The 17917-nt window shown below is 39.7% G+C and overlaps 1 protein-coding gene and 1 long non-coding RNA gene across 3 annotated transcripts in view; one reads left to right on the top strand and one right to left on the bottom strand.

The window, feature by feature from the left end:
* vav2 (vav 2 guanine nucleotide exchange factor) overlaps positions 1–17496 on the bottom strand; it is a 278862-nt gene extending 261366 nt beyond the window's left edge. For both annotated transcript variants that reach the window (XM_052100817.1, XM_052100818.1), the window contains exon 1: positions 16342–17496. In XM_052100817.1, the coding sequence (XP_051956777.1) occupies positions 16342–16545 (204 nt within the window). In that variant the 5' untranslated portion in view covers positions 16546–17496. The remainder of the gene's footprint in view (positions 1–16341) is intronic.
* Positions 2817–4326, top strand: LOC127625503 (uncharacterized). Its single transcript, XR_007968294.1, has 6 exons — positions 2817–2876; positions 3043–3133; positions 3358–3473; positions 3605–3680; positions 3756–4007; positions 4284–4326. It is a non-coding gene; the product is annotated as an uncharacterized LOC127625503 (long non-coding RNA).
* Positions 17497–17917: the final 421 nt, after the last annotated feature.

Raw genomic sequence — 17917 nt, 5'->3', positions numbered from 1 at the left:
ATGTGATTTTACCACACCGACACCATGTTAACATGCATATTGTTTACGTGTTGTGGCTATACATTTGAAAAAGATACACCCCGCCCCAGGGATGGGGGGGGGTGTACGTCATGCCGGTGGCATCCCGGCCTGAGAAAACGCCGGGAGGAGTGTGGAGCGGAGGGGGCGGGCCGGTCGGAATATCACGCGCCCGGTCCCCAATCGGCCTGATGAGGCGCGCGAGGGATAAAGGCGGCCGGTGACGATGGATCGAGGGAGAGAGAATTACGGGCATGTCTGCTTGTGTGTTTGTTTATGTTGTGTTTTAAGTTATTAAATTATTATTATTTATGTTGACAAGCCAGTTCTCGCCTCCTCCTTGCCCATCCTTTAACTGTTTTACAGAGAGTAACATTAACATTTATGAATTGGCCCTACCCGCGCAACCCTGCATAGGACAAGCAGCTGTAGAAGATGGATGGAATTGGCCCTATTATTTTTAATTGAAAGTGCCTCACTGTAAAAAAAAAAAAAAAAAAAGGAGGGACACATCAAAATACATTTTTGTGGTAATCAACTAGGGGTGGGGGGAATAAATTGATACAGCATGGTATCGATATATTTCACATTGCAATATTGTATTGATACACAGATGCCAAGTATCAATTTTTTACTCTAGAAATTGCAAATATGAATGTAACTTTTTGGTACTTGGATAATAAAATCAAATGCTTTTTCAGTCCACTAAGGTGCAGTTGAGTTTTTTCTGGTGAGGACAGCAGAGGTGATTGTCAGAGAGGCAGGAGGAAGTTGGGAAAACAAAGATTGAGGCTTTGGAGTAAGAAATCAGAAAAGCACCATACACGTTTAAATCAAACATATGGACTAATTTTTTAACAAGGAAGGGATGAAGGAGATGGATGTGACACATGGGATTTGCAAGGAGTGTCGTATGAAAATAGAATACTCTGGGAATACTACAAACATGAGGACTCACCTCACACACCACCATCCAGAGATAGCATTAGCTGAGGATGGCAAAGCTAAGGTTAAATCAGCTCCACTGAAAAACTAACAATCACTGGACACATTTAGCTTGACAAAGCTACCTCCCAATTCAGAGCGAGCTAAAAAAATAACACAATCCATCAACTACTTTATTTGCAACAACCTGTGTCCACACAACATTGTGGAAAATGAGGGCTTTTGTTACATGCTCAAGACACTGGAACCCAGGTATGAGACCCGTTGCAAAATGTTTTCACTGACACGGCTGTACCAAAGCTCTACAGAGAAGTGAGGCTTAAAGTTGAGGAAAGTTTGAGGACCTCAGAAAGGGTTGCATTAACCTGCATCGCGTGGACATCACGGGCAGTGAATTTTTATGTGGCTATAACTATAATTATCTCACAGAAACTGGCAACTGCTGTCTCACGTTCTCCAAACTAGAGCAGTACACAAAAGTCACACCAAGGTGAACCATTCAGACCTTCTGCAAAATGCAGTACAAGAATGGGGGATTGCCGACAAAAACCTGATGGTTGTCACCGGCAATGCTTCTAACGTGACCGTTGCCATTCAGTTAGCGGGATACCTGCATGTGAAGTATTTCACTCACACACTCAATCTGGCGTCACAGCGGCCGTTAAATCTGCCAGCAGTAGCCAGGCTCATGGGGAGTGTGTGGTGCATAACTGGCTTTTTCAACAGAAGCACTGTGGCAAACCAAGCTTTGGAGAAAAGACTGAAAATGGTATAGCTCCCGACCCACAAACTCAAGACTGAGGTCAGCACAAGATGGAACAGTGCTAACGAAATGATCCAGTGGTTCCTTGAACAACAACCTGCCATTTGTGCAGCACTGTTGTCTCCCGAAGTGAGGAGTAGCACAAATATCTTCACCCTGAATTAGACAGATGTTGGGAACGCCGAAGAAACTGAAGTCAGTGCCTTGAAGTCCACCAAGTGATGACCACTGTGATGTCTGAGGAAAAGAATCCTACTCTGTCACTCGTAGCACCGCTGCTAACACAGCTGTTGCATGACACACAGGACAACACTGGTGACACAGCACTGGTCAGAATCATCAAACAAAGCATCAGTCAAGATCTTAAGAAGAGATATGCCAGTGCAGTAGAGAAGAACATACCTCAGAGCATGTTGATCAGCTCCTCTTTCTAAACAAGAATGCTGACATTCCTTCACTGTCCAAATGTCTTTGAATTTGTTTTAGTCCCAAGGCCAGCAGCAAACAGTAGCATGTTTTATTTATTTTTATTTAAGAGTACATGATTTGTTTTCATTTATTTCAATTGAACATTTTTATTTTAATGTAAGACAACATGTTTTATTTTATTTCATTTCAATTTAACATTAATTTACTTTCAAATACCACAGAACTGAAGGGGCTGCATAACTTTTTTGAATAAGTTGTAATAGTACAGTAGTCCAAACACGTTTGCATTCAGTTAAAGCCCATGGTGCAGGTTTTTTTTTTTTTTTTTTTTGGCAATTTTCTAGTTGGTAATAAACATTTAAACAGTTATCCATTGTATTTGATGTTGTAGGGTACTACAAAAAAGAAACATAATATCTAGGTCTGTGCATCATGTGGCTACCACCGTTTCTGGCAAAACCAGCCAATGCTCCACAGGAACATGCCGACCTGCAACCTCCTGTTAAGCGGGGCCATTCATTTCACTGGATGTTTGGCCACCCAGACATTAAGAATGTTGACTCTGTTTGGCCTGCAGTGCATCAGTGCGAGCAGTTACTTTCGCCATCAGCGCCGCTACACCATCCCTGTAATCGTTCAGGCCTGGCAAAACGATCAAGCTGAAGAATTTTAGTGACCTACGGGCAATGGATGGCGGGCTAGTTCTTGCTGGTGACTGCAGGTAAACCAGTGTGAGAGCTCATAGACCAGTTGCACATTTTGATTTTTTTATTTGTTATCAGGTAGGGTGGCTTTAGTTGGCATTTGCAGATGACATGGTGGATTGTCTTTACAGACCTTGGTTATTAAAAACTTGAAACCTAATTCAAATTTGTAATTAATTCCAGGTCAGATTCTCCTGGGCACTGCGCGAAGTATGGATCCTACTCTCTGATCGAGGACAGAGTGAACAAGGTGGTGGATGTTCAGCTTGTTCAGGTAAACCTGATGTTACTAGACAAAGAAATGAAATCTGCAATTTAATAAACTGATTGTATATTAATATAACATCTTTCCACTAGTACAACGATGCTTAGAGCTTTGTGTATTGCCTAACTAGAGTACAGTGTATCGTAATGCTTGGACCAGCAACGCGTCGGTTCATTCACGCCTCCTTCAACAACACCAGCATTTTACACTTACACTGTTATGTCATGTTGCAGAGCTCAGAGGTCCCCAACAGCTCATGGTGTGAGCTTGAAGGGCTCAAGCGCAGTGTTGGCCTGCTGAGGGAAAGGACCTGCATTTAGCAACGCTGATCACGGACCGTCATCGCCAGGTATTTACAATAAAAATGCAGTATAGAATGTAAACATCTGAATTGCACTGAAGCTGGATGTTTGTGGTTTGCTGATACACGGAGGGCCACACAGGTCAATCATCCACAAAAGTTTGTTTATTTCTCCTTAGGTTGCCAAATGGGTGAGAGAGGAGCTGAGCCCTGAAGGGACACAGCGTTATTTTGATGTGTGGCACATTGCCAAAAGTATGTATCCATTGTTGGAACCTTGAAGCAGTTTTTGTTAGTGCATATCAATTAATACCATTTGTTCTAAAACAGGTCTGGGGAAGGCATTGGATGCAGCTTCAAAAGAGTGTGACCAACTACAGCTGTGGAGGCCTGCTATAGTGAATCACCTCTATTGGACTGCAGCCTCAACCCCAGACGGCAACCCAGCAGTCATGGAGGCTAAATGGAAAAGTTTAGTCAACCACATCCAGGACATCCATGACCATGACACCCCTGCTTTCTCCAGTTGTGCCCATGGCCCTCTAGACGGGGATCAGCGCAACAAAGAGTGGCTGGACCCAGGTACAGTACACACAGCATGTGGTATTATGTACGCTCTACAGTTTTGTTGTATTTGCTGTCTGAGTGCTTTGACATGTGACCTATGATGATTAAATTATTTTTTCATTCCCTGGCAATCTCATAACATTCTGTTTACTGTTTATGTTTGCTATAATTAATATGCAGGACCATTTCATGTGTTTCCATTAAAAAAATAATTTTTGTCTGAATCTATCTTGTCTATTTATACGTTTTCCATCTGTGTGTCTGTCTGCCTCCCTGTTTTGGTCTTTGCAGGCTCATTGGCAGCAGTAAAGTTGGAGAACATAATCACGAGAACTGCATTACTGAAAGATGTTCGACAGCTGTCTCCACAGCATCAGACATTTTCCCTTGAGGCTTACCACTCCCTCATCTTGCACTTCGCACCCAAGCACACAGGGTTTTCATACGTTGGGATGTATAGCAGGTCAGTGCTATCCAAGGAATAATACAGCCAATTATTATGCCTTTTATAGTAATAATAGTACCTATTATCATGTCTATTGTAGTAAAAAAAAAAATCTCAAATGTGTTATTTTGTAGGCTTCTCTTAGCGGCGCTGCATTACAATCAAAATGCCAACCGCGAGACAGCACGGAAAAGTGATGGGACGGAGAAATACTGCGTGCAGTATCCGCGCTTCAGAAAAGGTGCCCATGTGGTGCGTCCCATCAAAGAGGCAGCCTCATACGGTAAGCAGTGTCATGCAGTTCTATCATATTTTGAGATGGCTCACGAGACATCTGTGATCAGTGGCAATGATCTTTATTCAGTATTATTATTATTATATCTGCAGGTTATGCAACATCATTGATGAAGGCCCTTCAGGAAAGCTACACCCATTCACTTGCAGCTCTTCGAGAGGTTAGCGCTAATTTGTCCTCCGATGCACCCGCCCCCATCTCTAAATCCTTCGAACAGGTTCCTAAGGAGGAGGCCATCAGCCTCTTCCTAGCCCGGCAGTCACGCTACAAGAGAACCTAAATTCACATTATTATTATTATTTTTTTCCACAGACAAGTCCAATGATTTAGTTGTAAGTATTTATTTTAGTTGTTATTTATCTACTTTCCTTCTGTCCCTGTCATCTCATTTGGTGGTGGTTTCCTGTATTCTGCATGTTTCGTGTGTTGTTGCTTTGGTTTTACTTTGCACTAAATCATTACTTTTTTTCGTCTTTGTAAGTGGCATTAATTGTCGCTGTACCCCATTCAAGGGGTCCTGCATGCTGCATGTCTGCTCCTCTGTCTGTTATTTGCATGAAATTTTTTTTATGTAATTCAAAATAATTTACCAATCATTTTACCTGTGCCTTGTCAACCTCTGTGTGCGGTGTTGTCTGGGTTCACTGTGTGTCAGCTTGATATGCTTTTGCATGTATCACTGCATATGCATTCATGAAAGAGTGTGAGTGTGTGTGAGTGACTGTGTGTGACTGTGTGTGACTGTGTGTGACTGTGTGTGACTGTGTGTGTGAGTAAGTGAGTGTGAGTGAGTGCGAGAACCATCAGTTGACCCTCAGGTAAGACCACACTTTTGCAGGCAAAAGAAACAATGTGCAAAGGTTTCAGGTCTAGCCCTTCATCAGTGGGCTTTTTTTATATAGATTTGTTTACTTGCAACCTGTGTCTTTGTTCAGTAATCCTTGTCCTTGTTCAGTAAATGTTTAGTAACCCTTACAAGCAATGCCAATAAACTGTTTTTTCTTATTAAAATTCATGTGTTCTGTGTACTTTATAACATTTTAAGGGCAATTAGGCGATCACAACAGAATAAACAATTATTTTTATTCATTCTCATCCAAACGAGGCCATTGAAAGCCCTGATAGGTTTGGTCACCACTTTGGAAGTTTTGTCTGATGGTTGAAACCACACAAGAGGGTAGAGGCTTCCTTATACTCCTCCCTAAAACTCCATAAGCCCAGCGTATAGCCTGCCTGTACGCAGTGTACCGGTATTGCCTAGGAATAAGTAGGAAAGATTCTTAAGTTTTAAACTCTGTAAGTAGGTTGGAAACGTCATTTGAAGCCTGTCTCTTATGCATGTTTGTGCATGCAACACATCTCCTGTCACCTATTGCTGTTGTTCAAAGGACTCAGTGTAAAAACATTGGTAAAGCAAACATAAACCATGAACATACTCGTGCGTGCTGGCTTGAAGGGGACCATGATCCTATCTCAAGTGTGAATATGCTATTTGTAGCACAAACGGATTCAGGCAGCATGCCTCAAATCCAGGATGCTGCGTTAGGCACGTTACATCTGCTGGCCGCGGGGTGAGATCCTCGACCAGCGACCAAAACGCGCTCACCTCCCTACAACACAAGCTCTCCACCACAGTTTCCATGGGACGACACCGCCCACACAGACACCTGCCAAACACAGCGACACAGACGCTTACTACTCACTCACTCCCTCCCTCTCCCTGTAAGCCTGACGGTGTCAATGACAATCAATCACGAGGAAAACTAGTTGGCACTATCAACAATAATCACACTGACGACGCCTACTCGGCATCGGCTACGGCGAAACAAAATTTTCACCGGAGAAAGAGGTAAAAGCTTAGAAATAAAGCATAAAAGTTATTGTATGCACTGCTGTTCATAGACTACTAGCTCCAGCGGTCATTGCTGCATTTCTAAATGATAGCAACTCACCAGGACACTACACCAACTCTCCATTCATTCTCCTCTGACCATGCATTTATTTGTCTTTGACGGCCATCTGCTCTCGGTATTTCCTCATTCGCCCTCTCACGTCTAAACGGTTCGAAATTGTATGGCTGTGGGCCATCATAAATGTTAACTGTGGGTCTTGCCACCTCTTCCTCATCCCAGTTAGACGCCATAGTAGTCAGTGCTAGTCTGCTAGAATTAGTTCAAGTAGCTGAGAACGGCTGAGGCTACATTCCACCGCGTCTACCTCATGTGACGTCATCGCCGAATCGCGTAAAAAATAACCGTGTCTAACCAAAAACTACAAAAACTGGACTTTAACACCATTTTGGAGACATTTCTAACTTTATATACCGTAATTTCCGGACTATAAGCCGCAACTTTTTTCCCACGCTTTGAACCTCGCGGCTTATACAATGATGCGGCTAATATATGGATTTTACCCGCTTTCAAATTTTATAAAAAATAAAAAAAAAACATTGTGACGTGCTCAGTTTTTTGGCAGCGTGAAGCTTTCATTAGACCAATGAAATTGCCGAACGGGTTAAGGTCAAAACAATTTTTTTTGTTTACTGTTTAGATTAAATCGAGCGCGCTCAAACTTCCCATCATTCTGATTACGGTAGTCATTTTGTCACCCTCACCATGGCAAAGACATGGAGAAACGCATATGATGCTGCTTTCAAGTTGAAGGCGATTGATCTGGCTGTTGGAAAAGTAAATAGAGCTGCTGAACGGGAGCTTGGTCTTAATGAGTCGATGATAAGACGTTGGAAACAGCAGCGTGATGAATTGACTCAGTGCAAAAAGACAACTAAGCTGAGGCTATTCAACTCCGACACCGAAGGAGATGACTTCAGTGCACAGGACGAGGAAGATAGTGACCAATGACTTTATTGGTAGGCTACTGTTTACTGCAAATGTTTTATTAGAAGCCGTGTGTCGCGGCGGGGGCGTGGTCAAGCGCCTGTCCGGGAGAGAAAAGCTGTAAGGGCGCTTACACCTGCGCTAAATTATGTCTAACACCGGTGTCTAATTTCAAGTGCCCTGCTTCACGTGTCCTTCTTGGGAAAACTGTCACATGGGCACCAGTGTGACAGTTTTCAGCAGGGCACTTGATATTCCAGGTAAGGCTTTAATGACCACAGCAATGTTTACAATCAATTTTATAAAGTTTCTGAATTCTTCTATGCGCCAACACTAGACTGACGTGTGTCACTTTCTCAGCTCTGTGGCTGCTGCCTTTTATGCCGCTCTCCCCATGCTTACAGAAATTAGACACCGGTGTTAGACATAATTTAGCTCAGGTGTAAGCGCCCTTACCGCTTTTCTCTCCGGACAGGCGCTTGACCACGCCCCCGCTGCCACACCGTGTTTCGTTAAAGCCTGAGTAAAGTTCATTTGTTTCAATGTACCGGTAGGCACCTGCAGCTTATAGACAGGTGCGGCTTATTTATGTTCAAAATAATATTATATTTAAAAATCAGTGGGTGCGGCTTATATTCAGGTGCGCTCAATAGTCCGGAAATTACGGTACATATCTTGACTGCTTTATCTACCCATTAATCGACAGTGGTGTTTAACCTGCACCATGGGCTTTAAGTTGGACTAGACTGTAATAAAAACAGTTCAGTTTGTCAGGTGCATGCAACATTTGTGACAGGTTTTTATGATGGTGTTGGTCAGTCTGTATGCTTGACAATCACATTTTGCAGCAATAAATATTAAGTGATATAAACAGACTAAGCAATGTATCTAATTAGATAAAACAGATGTGGACAAAGTTTTCCTTTTACAGTTGAAAAATTGCAATATACCATATGTTATCACAATACTATACTAAATCTAGAGGTGTGAATCTTCACTTGGCTCATGATTCGATTCAAATATTCAATTATCTCGATGCATCTTGTCCTTAAATATCTTTTTTTTTTCTTTCTTAAATGTATTTTTACTCTATTTTTTCCCCTTCAGCTTTTTATTTAAAAGCGGTTTTAAAAATCAGAATGAGTCACAGTACATAAACTGGCCTTTTACATTCAGTATGACCTGTGAACAAAACCTGGAACATCCACAAGATTAAATAAATGGTTCTATAGTTTAAGAGTATCTACTTTTTCCGTTTCTTTCTAGAATCTTATAAAAAATCTTTAAAAAGTGTATACACGTAACTCGCGTCTTTGTTTCCACATCTGGAATCATGCCGTGATTTAAACTGAACTCAGAATCTAATGCAGAATCATTGGAGTATGAATCGCGAACTATTTTAACTAAATCGCAATAATATCGTATCGTGACTAATGAATTGTGATAATATTGTATTGTGGGAATTTCCACCCCTGTAATCAACTCTAGGGTAGGGCTGGGTATCGTAAAAAATATTACAATATCGATACCGATATCTTGACTTCGATGCCAGTTCCTAAACGATACATTTTTTGATACTTTGGTTAGAAAAAAAAAACTCAGCTGGAAAAAAACGAACACCGCAGGTTGGACGCTAGGTGGTACTATGGGATAATTTTCGGTAAACATGTTTAGGGTTAAGCTTACACAATAAAGCAAGACAACTTGATTTCAAACTTTGAACTTTATTTTTTATTTATTTTAACTAAAAGTTCAAATGAAACTGGAAAAAAATAAGAGCATTTAAAATGTGTTGTTCAACTTTTTGAAAGATGGCTTTACAACAGTTTTGAACATCTCTCTGGCAAAGAAGCTTCATCCCTGCATTCTCTGCCCGTCAGGTATTTCGTTATCCAGGAAAATATATCATGTGTGTGAATAAATGATTTTTATTCCCTCCTTCAAGATATATATATATCCAATTACATCAGAAACCTCGGGCTGAGGGATTAGTGAATATTCTTGCTTTATTGATTTTGCATTGAAAATCTTAAATCAAATATTTTTTTTAATTCAAATTGCACTCCAAACAAAATGAAAAAGCAAATAAATAAATAATAAAGTGATAAAATAATCATAAGTAACCACCTTTCCATTTACCATCAGGCAAGAATCTAAACATGCAGGCGGAAAAATACTTACACAAATGAAGACATAAATACAATTATAAATGTAAAAATAATAATTAGAATGATTATAATAATCACTGAAATATAAATCATGGTTTAAGGTGAACGTGTTTTTGTATTATTTTATACATTTTGCATTATTTTATATAGTTTATATTATATTAAATGCTGCAGAGTTGCATTCACAATAAACTGCTCTGTGGAAATAAAGTGAACTGAACTCAAAGCACCTCCTGAACTGCGATGTCTGACGCCCGTTTCACACATACTCCGTGTGCAGTGCGTATGCGGTACGTATGCGGTGCGTATACGGTACAGGAGCAACATGCGCTATAGTGCTTTCACATATGTTGCGTTTGCAGTGCGCTACTGATCCGCAGTTTCTGTGTGCCACAAAATCAAAAATGTGTAAGGAATTTTGATTTTAAACCCAAACGTTAAATTTGAGATTGTTTAAGGCATTGAAACAATATGAAAATTCATTTTAATCATTGTGATTCTTTGTTTTACATGTAGTTCGAGTTGAAGAAAAGCTATCGCGCTATATCTGTTGCTAAGAAGGAGAAGAATGAGGCGCATTTGCGTTCACTGTCTTTTTTTAGGGTAAAAAATCATATAGGATGGCATTTTGCAACTTTTGGGACTATAATCATACTTTTTTGTTTTTCTTGACCCTGTAATTTAGTAACTGTAGAACACATTAACTGAACTTATGCGTATATGATGAAATGATTACAGTTTATTGACAATATATGTGTATTTTAATGTGAACAATGCGCTGCCACTTTAATTCAGTGCGGTGCAGCACAGCAAAAATAGACTCGGCCCGTAAACCATCGCTGCACTGCTGTATACGCACCGCAACTGGAACGGATCGACGGACTGCATCCGCGTGCAGTGTAAAAGCTCTAACCTGTTAACATGGGTACGGAAAAAAATACGCACCGCATACGCACTGCAAACGGAGTATGTGTGAAATGGGCGTGAGGTCATTTGCAGCACTCATAAAAAAATAAATAAATCGGAAGGTAGAAACAAAGTGTGAGATCCTTAGATGCGCGTGTTCCATGAGACTGCACGCCTCTGTATAAGCACGTCATACATGCGGATAGACGCCTTTTCTGTCATCTGTACTTAATAATATAATAAAGAGAGTTTCTTCAAATGCATGTCTTATGTGTCTTAAATGTAATATTAATTTGATAATAATAATTTAATAGATTAATGAGAAAACAAGCCAAATATCATCATAACATGGTCAAAGACATCAGCTATTGGTGATAACACTGACCATCATTGATCCAGAGATTATCATCTGTTTGCTCAACCCGGATGTGCATTTCTCTCTATAAATAAACAAAATGTTCAGACAGTCTCTTGCTGGTTTTTCCGACACATTCAGAATCATTACCGCTTTTTCCTAGTTCACTACGGACTAGTGCTTTTAATCACTTTCGCACCTAAGGAACAATAGCTCCTCGAAGCCTTTTTATTGGACATTTTTAGCTCCTACTCTGGGGTAGATACTTTTGTGGCAAACAAGAAATGTGGAGGTGCTGCAGCCTGTGATTGGACAAAAACCTGCATTGAGAAAGGACAGGAGCTCTACAACCGCCATAGTAAAAAAACTGCTAGCCTGCTACTGAGAGGATTGCGCTAAATTACAATTCCCTTAACAGAAATAACATATAACAAACAAAGTACCCAAAGAGAATCACCACTGTGTTTGTGACTTCATCGGGAGACATGCTTTGAGTTTATTGCATCTGTACCATGTGATTACAGAAAATAAATGTAATTCTGGATTACTACATCGACTGTTTTCTGGATTGACGAATATAAATAATCAAAAGTTTATCGAGAGTGGTTCATTTAACTTTATTATACAATAAACTGTCATTAAATATAGTTAATATGAGGGAATACGTGCCTTGTGGTTAACTTGCATCAATATGTCTTTATTAAGCCAATGTGTGAGGATATCAGTATAGTAATTTATGTTGAGTCATAAAAGCCTGTATGAGATCGTGTTGATAAATAGGCTTATAGTGCATTTTCAGCATGTTGTCCTCTGAGTTCAGTGTATGAAGCGTGTTTAAAGAGCGCTTTTCACCGACTCGTCTCATCTCTCAGGTTGCACAGAGCATCGCACATGAGGCTCATGCACCTGGTTTAAACTGTAACTTGAAGACACAGACTATGTCCGAAAACTGGAAAATGTGAGGCTGTATAAGGATGGATGATGGTAGGATGAAATAAGGTATAAAATTTAATATGAAATAAAACTGTTCAGAGAGTTACATTCATCCAAAAACACGGTTGTTAAAAACCATTAACTGATAAGGCAGCTGCCTACGTTTTCTGATGCAGCCAAAGTTGGTATAAAACGGCCCTAAACAAACAAAAGTGTAGCTCGATTCTGGTGTCCTCCATTGGTGTTGTTGATTTGTTGTTGTTGTTGTTGCTATTAAAACATGTGCAAATAACGTCAGAATATAAATGTTGTTGCTAGATGACGTTACTAATTCTTGTTAAGACTGGCACTAAAAATCTGATTTTTTGCATATCCAGATTGTATCCAGATGAGTTTTTGATGGTTTGGACAGCAAAAAAACCGCATGAAATCAGATTTTTCAGAATCTGATTCAAACCACATCGGGAGGTGGTTTAAAATGCGATTGGAATCTGACTTTTTTCAGATGCGTCTCAGTCCAGAGCTCTGACTGCTCAAATCGGATTTCAAATGGTCTTTTGCGTCACTCTTAACGCGACACACAACGATGATGTCACAAATCGGTGAAGGAAATGCCGGAAGTATTCATAACGGCAATATATCCTTGCGCATTCTAAAATTAGCATGCCACCTGTCCTCATCAAAGGTCCCAAGGACTACATGTTCCCAGCACTCAGTACTTTGCGGAAAACACAGCACCTCTCACTACACAGCGAAGCCGGCTGTGACTGCAGCACGGAACATCACAATAATTACTAAAAAAAAGTCTCCGTCACTGACTTTTTCTTGTGCAATGGAGGATTTCAGCACCGCGACTGGAGAGGGTGCTTATTTGGAGAGCGAGATGATGTACCTCGGTATCACGGTATACGGTATTACACAATTACTATTATTAGTGAAAACAGAAGGGTTATTTTATTAATTAATTTATTTTTGAGCAAACACTTTATTATAATTGAAACTTGAAACCATTTATTTTTAAGTATGTGTTACACTTTTAAGAATGATGCGGCATCCCCTCTTGGTACATATGTGTAAAAAAAAAAAAAGTCTCCCTTTTGAAAATAAATAAATAGAAAAAATAAGAAAGCTAACAGAATTATAATAAACAGAATTATAAACATGAAAAAAATAGCATGTAACTATAACATGTTATATAACTAAAGCATGTTAGTTTACATGTTATCATATCATGTTAAATGAACTACTAAATGAAAAATAACATCAGCTGTGTGAGCTTTTAAAGTAATGTCCTATGATTATTAACGGTTAACATATACTGCTCCTGTCTGTAACTTTAACTCAGTGCTTATCAACAGGTTTTAAAAATTGAAGAGCATATTTACTTATATGAGCCCATTATTATCCCATTTGTACCTAATATTACATATTTATACACATATTACACAGAAGGAAAGGCTCCTCATTACCATGGTTAGGTCAGTGTGCTAGTCTTAAATAGGCCTAATAGTAATAATAATAATAATAAATTAATGTATTTATGAAAAATAAATACTAGCTAGTTAGATTAGCATACAGGCGCGAAGGTATTTCAACGTTTCTAAATTGCACAAATAAAAAATACACATACATATTCGTCTCTGGCTTGCTTTTGCTCACATGTCAATGATGCCAAGATCTACTTTTATATTTAATTTAATCACTGAGAAGGTTTACCTGCAAAATCAGTAGCACCAAATATCACAAGCAGCATCAAGAATGTACACAGAGTAGCCCTATAACAATTTTCCTTGAGCAAAATATTGCACTACAGTTCACCAAGTTTGTTCAATGGGGAAAATGAGACGTGCATGGTGCCAGATTGCACAAAATAAGCATAACATTGGGCGGAATATTTCCAATTTGCGCAAGTATAAATCTCAAACTGGGGGTGTTTCATCTCTTATCTGGCAACCTTGAGCATGTTAAACACTTGTGGAGACACGTTAGGTCCCAATGCAAGTTATCTGAAATATCCAATGAAAAATAAAAACGCTTTTACGATAAATGAGCCTGATCCATGTCTGCTTTAGCTGTTTGCGAGATTATCATTACATCTACGTCGGCAGTCCTAAATAGTCTATACCTTGGGCAGCCTCCGAAATATCTTCAATGGGAGAACCATGGCATTGCTCTTTCCCTGCTGTCCGAATAGACCAGTTGAGAAACACTGCTTTAACACACACTAATGTCAGACCCCTCGCCTCGCTTCTCTCAGACATTTTCTCCACTGCTCGTGCATGTGTGTCACAAGTTGACGAGTCTGACAGGCAGACAAGGAATAAAGGAGATGCGCACACGCATATGAGATTCTCCGGCCGGTTGCATTTTTTTCTCAATACCGTAGATAAGCAAATGTACATGGTATGATAACCATCAATTTTCAAACTGTGGTATACCGTGAAACCGGTATACCGCTGCAACCCTAGTCTGGACATAGCCTATGATGGCCTATCAATGCTATCGATTGAGCTTAAATTGTAATAAACCCAGAATGTTATTTTTAAAAGAAATAGTTCACCCAAAAATGTAAATTATTTTATTATACTAACATTTACATTTTAGTTCTGTTCATCACACAAAGTGACAATATGGCTTCAGGGCACTTGGAATATAGAGCCATATCAGTTATTTTTTACTGTAGATTTATGAGTTTTTTTGTTTTATTTTCGTGAGAGTCCAGAGTCACATTTAACTTTCATTATATGGACAATAAAACCATGTTAATACTTTTTAAAATGTTACCTTTGTGTTCCATTTAAAAAAAGAAAGTAATTTGAGTGTGACATTAGGATTAAATAATGACAAAATGTCAACATTTAAATTTTTTAAGGTGAACTATTCCTTTAAATCGTTTGTGAGGAAAAGGTAAGGCATGCACAGCAGAATCTTTGGTGTAGATGGACATTCAACACAAAGAGCCTATGTAATCACTTTGCCCTGACTTAATGGAGGTAGTAAATTAATGAACACTGTGTAATCAAAGCATACAGTGACCTTTCCAGTGTATAAATCACAACCCCCATTGTGCTGCCAGATCTCTCTTACACCCAATTTGTCAAAACATAATACCACACAAAATCCCTCCATGCTGGGAAAGCTACTGTTGTGGTTGGATCAAAGGTCCTGATGACTGCCTCAGTGCTAGCAGCTAACAAAATCATACAGGTACTGGGTGAAACTGAGCCATACAGTGAGATGAGAACTTCATCTACAAATTATATCATGGTAAATGGAATGACAGTATAAAATAAGATGGATTTCAATTTGAAAGTTAGAAGAAAGATTTCTAAGAAAAGATTTGTAAAACATTAAAAGGGTTTCAGCAATTACAAACCTGTAAGGCCATTATGCTAAATTTAGACTTAACCAACATGGTCTAGATTTGGAGGGGGCAGACATGAATGTATTGTGAGAATTCAGGCATCAAGACCTCTCAATCTACACAAAACTATGTCATTTCCTACTTGCATGAAAACCAGATAAGCACTAATATGACATGTTGAAGAGGTGGGAGACACAGTGGAATGCACTGATGTATGCTCAAGATCGTTCAAGACGGTCAAGCTTGACTGCTCATTCTTTTGTACAATAGGCTACATCATGCTTCTTAGCCACGTCACATTTACTGGTAATACCTGCCTTTGTCACGCATTCCTTCAAAAATAAAAACGGCTGAAACCACATTCCTGAAACCCAGGAAGAGCTTGCTTCTTTTCCTGGTTTATGTTTACATAAGACCTTTGGACCACACTCACAGAACAGCCATCTTTAGACCCAACACCTACTAAATGTACATCTTTTAAATGATCATTAAACACCAATCAGCCATAACATTAAAACCACCTGCCTAATATTGTGTAGGTCCCCCTCGTGCTGCCCGAACAGCTCCAACCTGGATCTCAGAATAGCATTCTGAGATCATATTCTTCTCACCACAATTGTATGATCTCAGAATGCTATACTGAGAAGCGGGTTGGAGCCGTTTTGGAAGTAGGGTATGCAATGATGAAACTATAAAGCATTTCAAAAGACTTTTATGTGTTCAGATTACACACATTTGAATTATCGAATGTGGCATTTTATTTGGTTTTTAATTGATTGTTCAGATTAGCCAATAACGCTCTACAGTGATCCCTATTGGTAAGAATCAGATTGACCAGTATCTATGGGGACAACATTGACAAACTTCTCTCTCAAATGCATCCAGCATAAATACTGACACTGTTATTGTAGCATTTACACCCATCCAAACAGCAGCTGATCATACTGTCATCAATCATATAGTGATTTTAATGGCAAATGTGACAAGCATTACAATAGGCATATGCACGTGCTGAAGGTTACTGTATGAAGTACACATTAAGTTACCTGTGACATCTGAGGCCTGAAATTGATCTGCTTAAGGTCCACGGATCCAGGGGACAGATTGTGCAGCATCTGACACAGGAGCACCCCATCTCTGAGCGCCTGGGCCAAGTCGAACACCACCGCTGAGGGCCAAACGACCCGGTGGTTCTGGGGCAACACCTTGCAGTCTATTAGCCATCGACCGCACTGCCTCCACTCCTCCATTTCGACAGAGATGAAGCCGAATAATGAAACGGGAAATCAGGCAGCCTGCCGCTCGCAAATTACAGAAGTGACAATAAGTGAGGATGCTAATTGGCAGTGGAGTTAAATAACAGTTCCTCTTTGCAGTCAAAAGTGCACTACACTTGCAAAGGTCGATTCTGAGGTAATAATTTCCTTGACATATACACCTAAAAACTATTTATTTTATATCGTAAATCCAGCTGGCGTCAGATGAACTTAATAGCGCTGAACAACCGACTTCTAAGTTTTATGTTTTAAGCAGCAGGGATAGTATAATTCCTATGAGTCTGTGTGACAAATTAATCTAATTATAAATCTAAATTAAAGGACTAGAGCAAGCTCCTAAAATAAGATTTAGATGTGTTTCCCTTCAGAGAATCAGTTAAATTTCCTCTTCTTCATCTCCCAGCGCTCTGTGCAAACGTGTCCTGTCATACAGCAAAATGTGCCTCTCAGGTCTATATATATATATATCTATATATATGTTCCTTTACAAAAAAAACGCCGAAAATGTCTGCAAAGTAGCTACTGCACAGAATGTCAAACGATTTCTCGAATTTATATGGTTTAAGTAAAAGGTAAATCCATGTTTTGTTATCCTCTTGTTGAGATATCTCCTCTCAACCGCTGGCGCACCAGATTAAAATAACGTTCCACAAAGAGCATCCAATCCTTCGCCCGAACTTGTTTTACAAACTTCTATCGTACAACGTAGCAATGCTCCGTAAAACAGTCACTTTCCCCGAAGAAACTCTGACGAAAACTGTTGTAAGAATCCGCTCCTTATACTCCAGCAGAAAGAGAAACACTGTGAGGGCTCGGCACTGTACATTCGTCCGTTGAGCCGCGATGGTTTCTCGGTTCTTTCTCAGAGTCGACGGTTAGAGTGTTTTGATTTCTCCGCTCGCGTGAGTGAGGACGGGCAGCGGGCTTTCGGCAGGCGTGAGCGCGCGCGCAGCAGCAGCAGCAAGAGAAAGGGCGCGCTCGTCCACGTGTGAGAGGAGGGTTCGGTCTGCCAAGTTGCGAGCCTGAAGCCTTTTCTTATAATTATTGAGGAAATATTCGAGACATGCGATGTTTTAAGAATACAATATTTGTTCTTATTTATTTTTGACGTGTACATTGGACCTTAAACATGTTATAAGAGAATCTTATATGTAAAATGAGTTGTCATTCATTCTTCCATTTACTAAGCATCTGCTTTCTTTTTTAGATTATTAGTTACTTTTTATTAGTCTTTTTTATCTTAATACTTGACTGCCAAGTGACAAATTGCCTATGAAAAATGTAACAAAATGCCATATTCCTTTGACCTTTTGATCCATACAAAAATAGACTGAACGGAGGAAAA

Source organism: Xyrauchen texanus, chromosome 31 (genome assembly GCF_025860055.1).
Source record: "Xyrauchen texanus isolate HMW12.3.18 chromosome 31, RBS_HiC_50CHRs, whole genome shotgun sequence".
NCBI lineage: Eukaryota > Metazoa > Chordata > Actinopteri > Cypriniformes > Catostomidae > Xyrauchen > Xyrauchen texanus.
The sequence above is the reverse complement of the archived record's forward strand: the minus strand, read 5'-3'. Positions and strand labels throughout refer to the sequence as shown.